Here is a 13,813-nt window from a genome sequence, read left to right as displayed (position 1 = left end):
TTATACCAAAAGTGATTGATCAAGTATTTGGGGTAGGTGAGGCAGGATTCTGCTGTTTCCCCCTCACATTGGGTGCGGTGTTGGAGGTCAGCCAGGGGCCTGGGCCCTGCAGTTGCCATGGTAGCCGCTGGTCTGCTCCAGTCCAGTCTGGCCTGGCCTGGTTGGGTAGCCAGTGGAATGTAGATTTCAGTGAACTGGAACCATTCAATGTGGATTCTCCTTGTGTGACAGGACAGATATCAACTTTGTTGAAATACTCTGCTGTTACTCAGAGGAAGCTGTAGAAAAGTGCTGGCATTAACGTTTACATGGTAGGGAGGAAGGTGGCTCTGGGCTTGTTGTGGGACAGGGGAATGTTTTACTATTCCCTATGACTCTGAGAGACTTCAGACCCCAGAGAGAGAGAGGGAGAGGGAGAGATAAGTTCAGGCCCACTTCCTTTGAGGCACTACTATTATTCTGTCTGAGATCGAATTACTAGTTTGTTCTACCTTGTCACCATCACATTCGACAATCTGTAGGTTGGCTTCTACATCGATCTGTTCTGACGAGCTTTCCGCAGTGTAAACTTTCACCTCTGGAAGATCAGTCTGTCAAGCAAAAGGACAATCACGCAGAAACCCTGTGTTAACAATGAACATTTAATTACCGCGTTCTGCCTCTTCTGCTCTGTTAGTGGAAAGGTAACAGTGCAACACTATTGACAATACTACTTGGAAAGCTTTGAAGACGTTTTCCTGACAAAATTACAATCTGCAAAGCCATAACATCATAAGTGCTTCTTGATCTGATTAATAGTTGTACCCCAGTATTGTTAATATGTTCTTTATTAACCTGAGCAAGAAAGCAGCACAGTTGGACAGACCGCCCCGGGATAAGTGGGCAATGGGATTGGCTGGAACTCCTTTGAATATCTTTCTGCTTCGCACCAGTTAAAACACTGGGGGAGCAGCCCAAAGGAACATAGAGTAATTTTACCAAATTTTGTTGCACAACTTCTACCAAGGGTTAACCCAGGAAGTGTTTAAATGCTGAAGCCTGTCCTAAGCTGAAGATACCTCACCTTCACCCCCACCAACCCAAGTAAAATGTTTCCACAGAACCGCTGGAAGACTCAACCCTCTCAGGAAAGACAGATGAGAAAATTGAGAATTGTCAGCAATAAGTTGCTCTGAGAAACTTTGAAGCAAAGTCCCTTCATGGACCATTATATTCGCTGTAACTCCAGTAACTACAAGGAGCCAAAAATAAATCATTTTTACTCTGAATTCATCAACAGCAGAAGCCATTCGAGGCACCATTACTGCTCAATACTGTGGCTCAATAAAGATTTGAAAAGCACTATCTGGTGAAGTCAATGCACTCACATGGTGGTGAGGAGAATGAAGATGCATTGCCAGCAAATCTCACACAGCTAAAAGCAGTCCTTACCCCGGTCTCACTGAGAAACAGTTGCCGAATGATGGTTGCCATGGTGTAGTACAGAACAAGCAGCACGATGGGGTTCAGAATGACAGGCCAGTGCAGCCCATGATGGGTCATCAGACACCACGGCGCTGACATATTGGTTTGGATCACAGCTGTCATTCCAAGCAACCTGGTTCAAGAAAAAGCAGAAATTAATTGTAAGGCACATGCTGGACAGATCCCAGTCAACACAAGGTGGCAATTTAAGCCTGCTCTGCGATTCAGTTAGATCATGGTTAATTAATGCTATTTATCCACATTGAATATACATCTCTTGATATCTTTACCTCATTAAAATCTTCATAATTTTAATTGAACCCCACTCGAGTGGAAAATGGCTCTGATCAGCTATGATCTATGTGGATAGGGGTGGAGCAGACTTGATGGGTTGAATGGCCTACTCCTGTTCCTTTGTTCCCAACACGCACAGCCTCTTGCGAGCAGAGAGCACCAGATTTCTACTAGGTTTTGTGTGAAGAAATGCCTCATGATTATACTCCCGACTGGCAATATCATCTAATCTGATAGTGGGGCCTTTTTCTTTGTGATTCCTTTGAGAGAGGAGATCATTTCTCCAACTATCAAACCATTTTATCATTTTAAAACCTTTAACCTCGGAGTCTCTGAATCCTTGAATCAAAGGCTTTCACCTCCTGTCCAAGTGCTGATCACTGTTTCACAACATATTTGTCCTGGCCTATCTCCCTGTCCCTTAATTCTATCCTTACTCCATAGCTTTGAATGAGCCACATTAATCATATAAAACATAAACTTCCTTTATGTAAAGGCAACTCTTTTAAAGGTCAAAGCATCAAGGTCTAACAAGTCTTTCTTAAATATAATCCTTTGCTGTTAGGGAACAGCTTTAAGGCTCTTCACAGCTTCCTGCTTTGCTTGTTTCTCACTATCGTGTTGACTTGGTGGTGATTTCTGGGTTGGGCTGAACTGGCACTGGGGGCCGATTAGCTCAGTTGGCTGGATGGCTGGTTTACAACACAGACTGATGCCAACAGCGAAAGTTCAGTTCCTGCACCGGCTGAGGTTACCATGAAAGTCTCACTTTCTCAACCTCTGTCCTCACCTGGAGTGTGGTCACCCTCAGGTTAAACTACCACCCGTTGTCACTCTCTAATGAGGGAGCAACTTCTGGTCCTGTGTGACTTTACAGCACACTTCAAGACAACATCATTCAACATGTGCCCAATGGACCCAGTGATTTCATTCAATCATTCCCTTAGATTTTGCTGCTGCATTCAACATGGGTTAAGCTCCACAGCCCAAGCAGAGAATTAACAGAGTGGATCACAATCATTCAGAGAATGAACAGAGTGGATCACTACTCAGACAGATAATGAACACACTGGATCACCACCTGGACAGAGAATGAACAGAGCGGATCACTACTGGACAATAAACTAACAGAATGGATAGCTAAATGGACAGAGAATTAACAGAGTGGATCACTACCTGGACAGTAATTTAAAAGATCTATCACCAGCACTGACAGTAATTTTAAGAGTGGATCACTGTCCAGATATCTGTAGTATCATGCTTTTATTCAATAGAGTTTAGAACAGTCAGAAGTGACTCAAATGAAACATGAGAGATCCTGAGAGGTGTTGATGGAGACAGGATATTTTTATGGGAGACTCCAGAATGAGGGATCACTGTTAAAAACAGGTGTTTGCCCATCCAAAGCATGAGGACAGATTTTTTTTTTTTTCCTCAGAGTGTTTAAAGTCTTTGAAACCTTTCCTCAAAGATGGTGGAACATAGAACAGTTCAGCACAGGAACAGGTCCTCCTGCCCACCATGTCTGTGCTGACCACAATGCCATTCTAAACTAATCCTGACTGCCTGCACACAGAATCCCTACAGTGCAAAGAAAGGCCATTCACCCCACCAAGTCTGCACCGAACCTCTGAAGGGCAGTTCACTCCGATCCCAGCCCCCATTCTATTCCTGTAACCGCCTATTTATCCTGACTAATTCCCCCAAATCCACATATCCCTACATATTACAGACAATTTAGCATAGCTAATCTACCTAACCTGCACATCTTTGGACTGCGGGAGGAAACCGGAGCACCCAGAGGAAACCCACGCAGACTAAGGGAGAATGTACAAACTCCACACAAACAGTCACCAGAGGCTGGAATTGAACCCGGTTCCCAGGTTTCCTCTGGGTGCTCCGGTTTTATCCCACAGTCCAAATATGTGCAAGTTCAGTGGAGTGGTCATGTTAAATTGCCCATAGTTTCCAGGGATGTGTAGGTTAGATGCATTAGCCATGGGAAATGCAGGGATGGGGTAGGGGAATGGGTCTGATTGGGATGGTCTTCAGAGGATCGGTGTGGACTTGTCGGGCTGAATGGCCTGTTTCCACACTCTGGCGATTCTATGATTCTCTGAAGTGTGCAGTACAGGAGCTACACTTGTCCCTAATAAATGTACCACAGTTACACCTCATAATGTATACACATGGTCAAAGTAACATTCCTGAAGATTCTACACAATTTAGAATGTCCATTTTAAACCAAAACAGAAGCCAATTTCTCTTCATACTCACCCCGGTAAGTTTTCTACCTGTCTGATTACTATGGACCAGGCTATGCACCTCCCTGAAAAATATCACCTTGATTTGTTAGACGTTCCTTCCCTTTGACAAAACCACACTGACTATCCCTGATCGAACAATATCTCTCTAAATGGATTTTAATTTTTTTCTTCAATAATTTCCCTACCACTAAATATTAGACTCATTGGTCTATAGTGCCATGATCTATTTCTGCCACCCTTTTAAAGTAGAACCACATTAGCTGCCCTCCAGTTCTCTGGCACTTCCCCGTGGCCAGAGGCATTTTAAAGCTTGGGTCAGGGCCATTGTAATTTCCTGGCTAATCTCACACAGCAGCCTGGGGATACAACTCATCTAGATTTGGCAATTTGTCCACTGTTTAATCTGCCAAAACCTTCAACATCTCCTCACTTCTTGTATCAATTCACTCAAGAACTTCACAGTCCTTCTTGATTTTATGTTTGCAATTTCCTCCTCCCAATTAAAGACAGATGGAAATACTCATTTAACACTGTACAATGTCCTCTAGCATCTTGCACATATTGCCCCCTTGGTCCCTAATAGGCCCTGCTCTTGCCCTGGTTATTCTCTTCCCCTTGATATACTTGTAGAATATCTTGGGTTCTCCTTAATCTTGCCCACTAGCATTTTTTCGTGCTCCCTCTGCTTTCCTAATTGCTTTCTTGAGCTCCCTTCTGTACTTTCCATACTTCTCTAAAGTCTTTGTTGTTTTTCTACCTTTGTACCATTATATTTCCTTTTCAGTCCTGAATATTCATAGACATCCATGGTTCCCAGGGCTCGTTGCTCGTACATTTCACCCTAAAGGGAATATGTTAGGGTTGTACACCCCCCACCTCACCCCAAATGCCTTTTGGAACATCTCCCACTGCTCTGCTGTGGATTTACCCGCAAGTTATTTGTTACTTACACAAATGATCTGGATGTGAATGTACAAGGCATGATTAGTAAGTTTGTGGATGGTACAAAATTAGGAGGTATTGTTGATAGAGAGGAAGGTTATCAAAACAGAGGGATCTTGATCCAATAGGGAAACGGGCTGAGGATTGGCAAATGCAGTTCAATACAGATAAGTGTGAGGTGCTGCACTTTGGAGATTCAAACCGAGGTAGGACTTTTATAATAAGTGGTAAGGTCCTGAGGAGTGTGGTGGAACAGAGGGACCTAGGAGTACAAGTACATAGTTCATTGAAAGCGGCATCACAGGTGGACAGGGTGGTGAAGAAGGCTTTTAGCATGCTGGCCTTCATCGGTCGAGGCATTAAGTATAGGAGTTGGGACATTATGTTACAGTTGTATAAGTCGTTGGTGAGGCCGCACTTGGAGTATTGCGTACAGTTTTGGTCACCCTGTTATAGGAAAGACATAGTTAAACTGGAAAGTGCGCAAAGGCGATTTACGAGGATGTTGCCAGGACTCGTAGGCCTGAGTTATAGGGAGAGGTTGGCCAGGATAGGACTTTATTCCTTGGAACATAGGAGAATGAGGGGTGACCTTATTGAGGGGTATAAAACCATGAGGGGCATAAATAGGATGAATGCATATAGTGTTTTTCCCAGGGCCGGGGAATTGAAAACTAGAGGGCATAGGTTTAAGGTGAGAGGGGAAAGATTTAAGAAAGACCTGACGGGCAACTTCTTCACACAGAGTGGTCCGTATATGGAATGGGCTGCCAGAAAAATGTGGTTGAGGCAGGTATTTTTAAAATCATTTAGATAGGTACATGGATGGGAGGGTTTAGAGGGATATGGACCAAATGAAGGCAATTGGAACTAGCTGAGTGGGTTCCATGGTCAGCATGGACCAGCTTGGGCTGAAGGGCCTGTTTCCATGCTGTATTACTCTATGACTCTATGAGCTTCTCTCCAAAACGTACCTCATTTGAACCTGGTCAGGTGGAAGCTGAAATGCAGGTAACTGGTAAAGGTAGATTGCAGTCAGGTGTCCTCCGCTGACAAAAACCATCAAAAGGCACAAGCGCTTGAAGAAGAACAAGCTGAAAACATGCCCACACGCCCACCAGGAGCACAGCCCCAGGAACGTGAAGAAGTAGACTGCAGAGATGAGAGATGGGTGCACAATACCTGGAAAACACACAATGTGTCACACAGCTGGTACATACCACTTGCAGATGGTTCTCACATTGTTTCAATGCCTCATGGCACCAGCATTGTCAACCAAACATCACTAAAATAGATTATCTTAGCGCTGCCGGTGGCATCTTACTGTGTAAAATTTAGTTACCATGCTTCCCTGCACTGCAACAGTGAATACAATTGGGTTTTGTCGACAATGAAGCATTTAACAGTTGCCAAGATGGTAAAAGGAGTCATTATTAAGCAAGTTGTTTCTCTTGCTACAAATCGTTTCTGTAAACCACTTTTATTCTTGTACTTCTTTTATCCTTCCTTTTTATTTTGCCTGTATGAAGGATTGCATTTCATACCGAGGCATAACCAAGAGACCTGCCTTAAAACACAGAGACCAGCTCACCTCTGCTTGGGCAGGCAGCCAATGGCCTCTTTATTGATTGAGGAGGGACCTCTGCCTCCCTCATCATTGAGGAGCTCCTGCCCCTGAGAGCTGCCTGCCAATCACATGGCCGGTCATCCTCTGGTCCCAGTGATGCCACCTCAGGGTGCTGGGGCTGCAGGCAGGTCCACCCCACTGGAGGAGCCATGGAGCCAGATCAGAAGGCAAGTGTGGAGTTTTGTTGGGATCATCCACAGGCATCAATGACAGAGTGGAGCTCTGCATTCAGGAGGGTGGCAGAGCATGTGAAGTGGAGGGGACGGGGATGAGAGGGAATGGAGGTGCCACAAGTGGGGCTCGGCACTTGGTACAGGATACCCCCTGCCCACTGCAAGGCCTTCTGGAATTACCTCGATGCCTCACTATGTGACCTGGGATACTGATTCCCCCACTGCTGGTAAAATAGCAGCACTGGGCTCCCATCCCTCCACAATCAGGGATAGTAGGAACTGCAGATGCTGGAGAATCTGAGATAACAAGGTGTAGAGCTGGATGAACACAGCAAGCCAAGCAGCATCAGAGGAGCAGGAAAGCTGATGTTTCGGGCCTAGACCCTTCTTCAAAAATGGGGGAGGGGAAGGGGGTTCTGAAATAAATAGGGAGAGAGGGAGGCGGATAGAAGATGGATAGAGGAGAAGATAGGTGGAGAGGAGACAGGTCAAAGAGGTGGGGATTGAGCCAGTAAAGGTGAGTGTAGGTGGGGATTTAGGGAGGAGATAGGTCAGTCCAGGGAGGACGGACACGTCAAGGGGGCGGGATGAGGCTAGTAGGTAGGAGATGGGGGTGGGGCTTGAGGTGGGAGGAGGGGATGGGTGGGAGGAAGGACAGGTTAGGGAGGCAGGGACAAGCTGGGCTGGTTTTGGGATGCGGTAGGGGGAGGGGAGATTTTGAAGCTTGTGAAGTCCACATTGATACCATTGGGCTGCAGGGTTCCCAAGCGGAATATGAGGTGCCCCTCCCCCTATCTCCCCGGTCTGCTGTGTTCATCCAGCTCTACACCTTGTTACCTCCACAATCAGGAGTGGGTGGAGGGGATTACTCCACCTTCCACTGACATGAGCCTTTCTTATCTGTCGGTCTCCTCCATTGCCCACACTCAAGGCTGTAGACAGACTGCACAGTAACTAACTAAATGGCTGTTACTGTGCTGATCACTCTTACACTCGCAACAACTGGTCAATTCAAAAACCAACTAAAGGACTGTGACTGGGCAAAACTGCCTTGGAGATACACTCACAGAGCAGAAGTATCCAATATCTCTGCACCCTGATCCCTCCACTTGAATAAGACAACTTACAATGAGTTCTGGTAAATTATTTCTGAGACTACAGCATCTTCTTTCACAGTCTCCTCGGTTTAAAGCAGTAATTTTTCCCCATTATTTTTAATCCACAATCCTAAAAAAAAAAGTGTTCTTTACAACACACATTAAACAAGCCCTGCGGGTGAGTGACACTCTGGTCTCTAAGTCACTGGACTGTTGGTTCAAGCATCAGAGACTTGAACTAGTCTGACACATTGGTGTAGTACCAAGGGAGTGCTGCAATGTGGGAGATACTCTCTGATAAAATGTTAAACCAAGGCCCACACTTGTCCACTTGGTGAACATAAACAATCCCTTGGCATTATTTTGAGGGAGTTCTCTCTGGTGCCTGGACAATATTAATTCCTCAACCAACGTCATTCAGAAAACAGTTTGTCTGGTCATTTATCCCAATGCTGTTTATGAATTGGCTGGTATCTTTCCTACTTTGCAACAGTGAATCTTCAGTTTGGTCAGAAACTTTTTCCCACAGTTGAAATGTCTAATACTCGGGGGCATGCATTTAAGGTGAGAGGGGGGAAAGTTTAAGGGAGATATGAGGGTTAAGTTTTTTTACTCAGGAGTGTGGTAGGAGTCTGGAATGCACTGCCAGGGGTGGTGGTGGAGGTAGATATGATAGGGACGTTTAAGGGACTTGTAGATAAGCACATGAATATGCAAGGAATAGACCAAGGGAAGGCAGAAGGGATTAGTTTAATTTAGCGTCATGTCTGGCACAATATTGTGGGCTGAAGGGCCTGTTCCTGTGCTGTACTGTTCTATGTTCTATGCCCAAAGGCAGGTGTGACCCACAGCACACTGTCCTCCACTATGTGCACCGCGAGGAGACATGGTGCAAATCCACCCCCATCTGAAATGGCATTGGAAGCCTGAGCTATTGTCACCAATCTCAAATACACAGACCATCCAGCCAACTGAACCAACCAGTGACCCAAGGACTTGCAGTCACTGTGCCATGCACATTTTTAAAAGACCTGGAGCTATGGATAGTGATGATAGAGGCTCCAATTTCATCCCCTCACATGGCTGATCAGAAACAGCTCCTGGTCTTACCACTTGCTATTGATGTGTGTTGGAACGATTTACAAATTGACGCTGCACTTGTTGGTCAGGTTGTGAATGCACCTCACATGGAAACTAAGTCCCGGAGTGAGACTCAAATCCTGACATTCTGAGGTAAGCTCACTACCAACTCTTCTACAAGATTGCCTCACTACAGTGGATAACTTCCAAATATGCTTTGCTGAACCATTTATTGACTATGACATTGGGGCGGTACGGTGGCACAGTGGTTAGCACTGTCGCCTCACAGTGCCAGGGGCCCGGGTTTGATTCCACTCTTGGGCGACGGTCTGTACAGAGTTTCCACATTCTTCCTGTGTCTGTGTGAGCTTTCGTTTCCTCCAACAGCCCAAAGATGTGCAAATTAGATGGATTGGCCATGGGAAATTGCCATAGTGTGTAGGCTAGGTGGAGTAGCCATGGGAAATGCAGGGTTATTGGGATGGGTCAGGGTGGGATGCTCTTTGGTGGGTTGGTGTGGAGTCAATAGGCCTGCTGCTGCACCGTAAGGATTGTATGATCCTAAGGTTGTGAAAGATGCTAAATAAATACAAGTCTCTCTTTTTTGTTGACTATTTAAAGAGGACACATATGTACCAGAAGTGTGTATCTGCTCAATAACTGTAAGTCACTAACCTGCAAAACATAGCAGAATAGTCAAAACAGCTTTTCCTGCTGCCATTATCAGATGTCCAATCATCTCTTTAATTGCTACAATCACAGCAGCCAGTTTATGAGTGATATTTGGTTTCTTTTCTGCTTCATCTTGTTCCAATTTCTCAACCTCGTCTTCCTCAGAATCCATCTCAGAATCAGTCTCTTCTTCAGATTCGGTTTCATCCCCCTCCTTCTGAGGAGCACAGGAGGTCAAAATTTAATTTTTTGGGTAAGGGAATAGAAGGCACTAATCCATAAATTGGCATGTTCTACCTGGACATTTCCAATGGGACTGCACTGGTAGATAAAGTGATGCAGAAAGGTCAGCCATTATGTCAAGAAGGTGGTGACACAGAGGTGAGGAAGTGATGCTTCAGTTGTATAGTGTCTTGGACAGACCTTGTATCACATTCAGTTTGGCAGCACATCTCAGTAAGGACAGATATTTTTAATCTGTCTGTTTAGAGATATTATAGCACATTGCTGAAGCAGGTGGGACTTAAACCTAGGCCTCCTGGCCCAGAGGTAGGAACACTACCATTGCATCACAAAAGCCCCTTAAGTCTACTGCACCTGGTATTCCCAAGTGAAATCCCATCTAAGCACTAACCAATCTGTATACCTTCCGAGCAGCATTCCCTCTAATTTTCTTAACAGCCGTGGACCATGTGTGGCAGCAACTTCCAGAATCGGACATCAATGCCGTGTTCAGCATGCCGGTTGTCATACCAACACCGATCCCTGTGCGTGGAACATTGGGGCGGCTGTGCATGCAGCTTAGAGGGAGTGTTACTTCTGAGATCAGGTGAGATTGACCGTTTTCAGACTAGTTTGGCCACAGCGATAGATGTTTTCAATCAACTTGTTCAGATGTGTTATGACACACCCCTAGGACAGGTGTGGCCTGAATGTTGGCCTCCCAGCTCAGAGATAAGGACACTATCAGTGCATCATAACACCCCTTCCTCCCCCCTCCAGGAGAATATACTGGCTTTGACAGGAGCTCAGTATAGATTTACCAGAACAATCCAAACACTTAAAAGTTTAAACTTGTCATGTGCTGTCTACTATTTAGAAGGTTGTGTGGTGATCTGACATGTTAAAGGTCATTGTTTCTGGGGATCAATTAAAAGTTTCAGGATTGCAATAGACTTTTCTGCGGTCAAAAGGATCAAGTGATATGGATGGAGTTGAGACAGTGATCAAGTCATGATCCAATAGAATGGCCTCAGTCTGTTCTCATGACCTGACTGAAAACAGAGGTAAAAGAAGTCAGAATGTAAATGTTTCAATTGCAAATTCAATGATACAAATGTATAACTTTGACATTTAACTGAAAGCTGAAATAAGAACATTGGGCAATCTAATAACTAAAGCTGGAATTTGATTACAAGTGGCCCATACAATTATTCTGCTTAATGAGCATTGTTTTGGTAAGGGGTGGTGGAGTGAACAAATAAATAAAGATAATTCACTTGAATTACTAAATCACAGGTCAATTAGCAAGAAAAGAAAGGTTAGATGTCTCCTTTATACTCAATTTGCTCTCTCCACCATCTGGCTTGGGAAGTCAAACAGACAATGAGTTTGAAGATTGGGTTTTGCAATCTCAGAAGGAAGACTTTCTCCTTACCTTGCCCTCGGAATGGGACAAATTCTGAGCTTCATCGTGCGAGCCTGCATCAATCAACAGGCTCCTGCAGATGAGAAAAGCAGCCAAGCTTCCGATAAATATTCCAATGTCTGGAAAAACCAGACGAATGGCATTTCCAATATCGACTTCGTTCAACCTGAAGGAAATGAATCATTAAAACATTACTTTTAAACACTGACTTTGGTAATAATAGGCCGGCAGAGGGTGGCAGAATGTTCCTGTTCCTGCTCCAGTGGGTGTAGGAATATTCCAGAATGTCGATGGTAAATGATTCAGTGATGGCAATACCATTGAATGTTATCAGGAGACATTTACATAATCATGTCAGACGTGAATATTGTTCAGGGTCTTTCTGTACACGGATGTTCACTGTTTCAGTATCTGAGGAGCTGCTAATGGTCCAAACATCAGCGAACATCCCAACGTTACGATGGAGGGAAGCTCATTGATGAAGCAGCTAATGATGATTGGACCTTAGACACTATCCTGTGGAACTCCTGCAGAAATGTCCTGGAACTGAGATGACTGATTTTCAACAACCACGACCATCTTCCTGTGACTCCAACCAGCAGAGAGTTTACCCCCCTGACTCCCATTGACTTCAGTTCAGTTAGGGTTTCTTGATGCCACAATTGGTCAAATGCTGCCTTGATGTCAAGGGCTGTCCCTCTCACCTCACCTAGCTGTTTTAGAGGTCAGTCATTTCAGCTCCAGGACATCTCTGCAGGAGATAGTGTCCTAGGCCCAACCATCTACAGCTGCTTCATCAATGGCCTTTGCTACATCGTAAGGTCTGGAATGGGGATGTTCGCCAATGATTGCACAATGTTCAATATCATTTGGGACTCCTCAGATACTGGAGCAGTCCATGTTCAAATGCAACAAGATCTGGACAATTTCCAAGAGCAGGTTAGAGGCTAGGAATATTGCAATGAGTAACTCCTCAAAGCCTGTCTACTATCTACAAGGCACAAGTCAGGAGTGTGATGGGAATATTCCTCACTTACCTGGATGAGTGCAGCCCCAATAACACTCAAGAAGCTTGACACCATCCAGGACAAAGCAGCCCAATTGATTGGCACACATCCACAAGCATCCACTCGCATCCACTCCTACACCACCAACAATCAGTAGCAGCAGTGTGTGCTATCTACAAGATGCACTGCAGAAATTCACCAAAAATTCACCAATGATCCTCAGACAGCACCTTCCAAACCCCGACCACTTCCAACTAGAAGTACAAGGGCATCAGACATATGGGAACACCACCACCTCCAAGCCCTCCTCCAAGCCACTCACCATCCTGAACTTGGAAATATATTCCTTCACTGTCACTGGGTCAAAATCCTGGAATTCCCTCCCTAAGGGTATTGTGGGTTGACCTATAGCACATGGTCTACAAGGGTTCAAGAAGGCAGCTCACCTTCACCACCACCTTCTCAAGGGCAGCTAGGGACAGGCAATAAATGCTGGCCAGCCAGCATACCAGGAATGAATAAAGAAAAACAGTTGGAATACCATGAACAGTTTTGAGCCCCTTATCTAAGGAAAGTTATGCTGGCTTGGAGGCAATCCAGAGAAGGTTCATTAGGCTGATTCCAGGTATGTTGTCTTACAAGGAGAAGTTATTTGTTTTGTACTCAGTGGAGTTTAGAAGAATGAGAAGTGACCATATTGAAACATACAAAGATTCTTAGGGGGTTTGACAGGATAGATGTGGGAAGGTGGTTTCCCCTTGTGGCTGGCATGGTGGCTCAGTGGTTAGCACTGCTGCCTCACAGCACCAGGGGCCCAGGTTTGATTCCTCCTTGGGCGACTGTCTGTGTGGAGTTTTTACGTTCTCCCCGTGTCTGCGTGGGTTTCTTCTGGGTCCTCCGCTTTCCTCCCACAGTGCTGGTTAGGTGGATTAGCCATGGGAAATGCAGGGTTACAGGGATAGGGCAGGGGTTGGGTCTGAGTGGGATGCTCCTTAGAGGGTTGGTGTGGAACTCAATGGTCGGAATGGCCTGCTTCCACTCTATAGGGATTCTATGGCTGTGGGAGACTATAGGACGGGGGGCATCATCTCAGAATAAGGGATTGCCCACTTAAGACAGAGATGAGGAGAAATTTCTTCTCTCAGATGGAAGTGAATCTGTGGAATTCTTTACCACAGAGGGCTATTGAAGCTGGATAATTAACTATATTCAAGGCTGAGATAGATTTTTATTCAGTAAGGAAGTCAAGGAGTAAGAGGAAAGTGGAGTTGAGGATTATCAGATTATCCATGTTCTCACTGAATGTAGGAGCAAACTTGATGGGCTGAACAACCTACTTCTGCTCCTGTGACTTATGGTCTTAAAAATAAAAAGTGGTTTATTGCATGATAGCAATAGGTGTAAGTTACAATGGGCTAATTTGGCATAATTACAAAGACTGTCAGGACAGAGATGACACATTTGTCTACATTGAGAGCTTGTGCTGGACCACTGCTACTTCTTCACCCAAAGACTGTCATGAAGAAATTAGATGGAACTTAA

At 45.0% G+C, this 13,813-nt stretch overlaps 1 protein-coding gene across 1 annotated transcript in view; it reads right to left on the bottom strand.

Annotated features, from left to right (window-relative positions):
• Positions 1–13,813, bottom strand: part of LOC125485437 (piezo-type mechanosensitive ion channel component 2-like) — a 170,696-nt gene that overhangs the window by 134,258 nt on the left and 22,625 nt on the right. The window contains exons 5-9 of the mRNA XM_048608196.1: positions 11,274–11,430; positions 9,620–9,833; positions 5,942–6,149; positions 1,432–1,597; positions 492–590 (exon numbers count right to left, since the gene is read on the bottom strand). Of these exons, the coding sequence (XP_048464153.1) occupies positions 492–590; positions 1,432–1,597; positions 5,942–6,149; positions 9,620–9,833; positions 11,274–11,430 (844 nt within the window). The remainder of the gene's footprint in view (positions 1–491; positions 591–1,431; positions 1,598–5,941; positions 6,150–9,619; positions 9,834–11,273; positions 11,431–13,813) is intronic.

Source organism: Rhincodon typus, chromosome 19 (assembly GCF_021869965.1).
Source record: "Rhincodon typus isolate 14 chromosome 19, sRhiTyp1.1, whole genome shotgun sequence".
NCBI lineage: Eukaryota > Metazoa > Chordata > Chondrichthyes > Orectolobiformes > Rhincodontidae > Rhincodon > Rhincodon typus.
The sequence above is the reverse complement of the archived record's forward strand: the minus strand, read 5'-3'. Positions and strand labels throughout refer to the sequence as shown.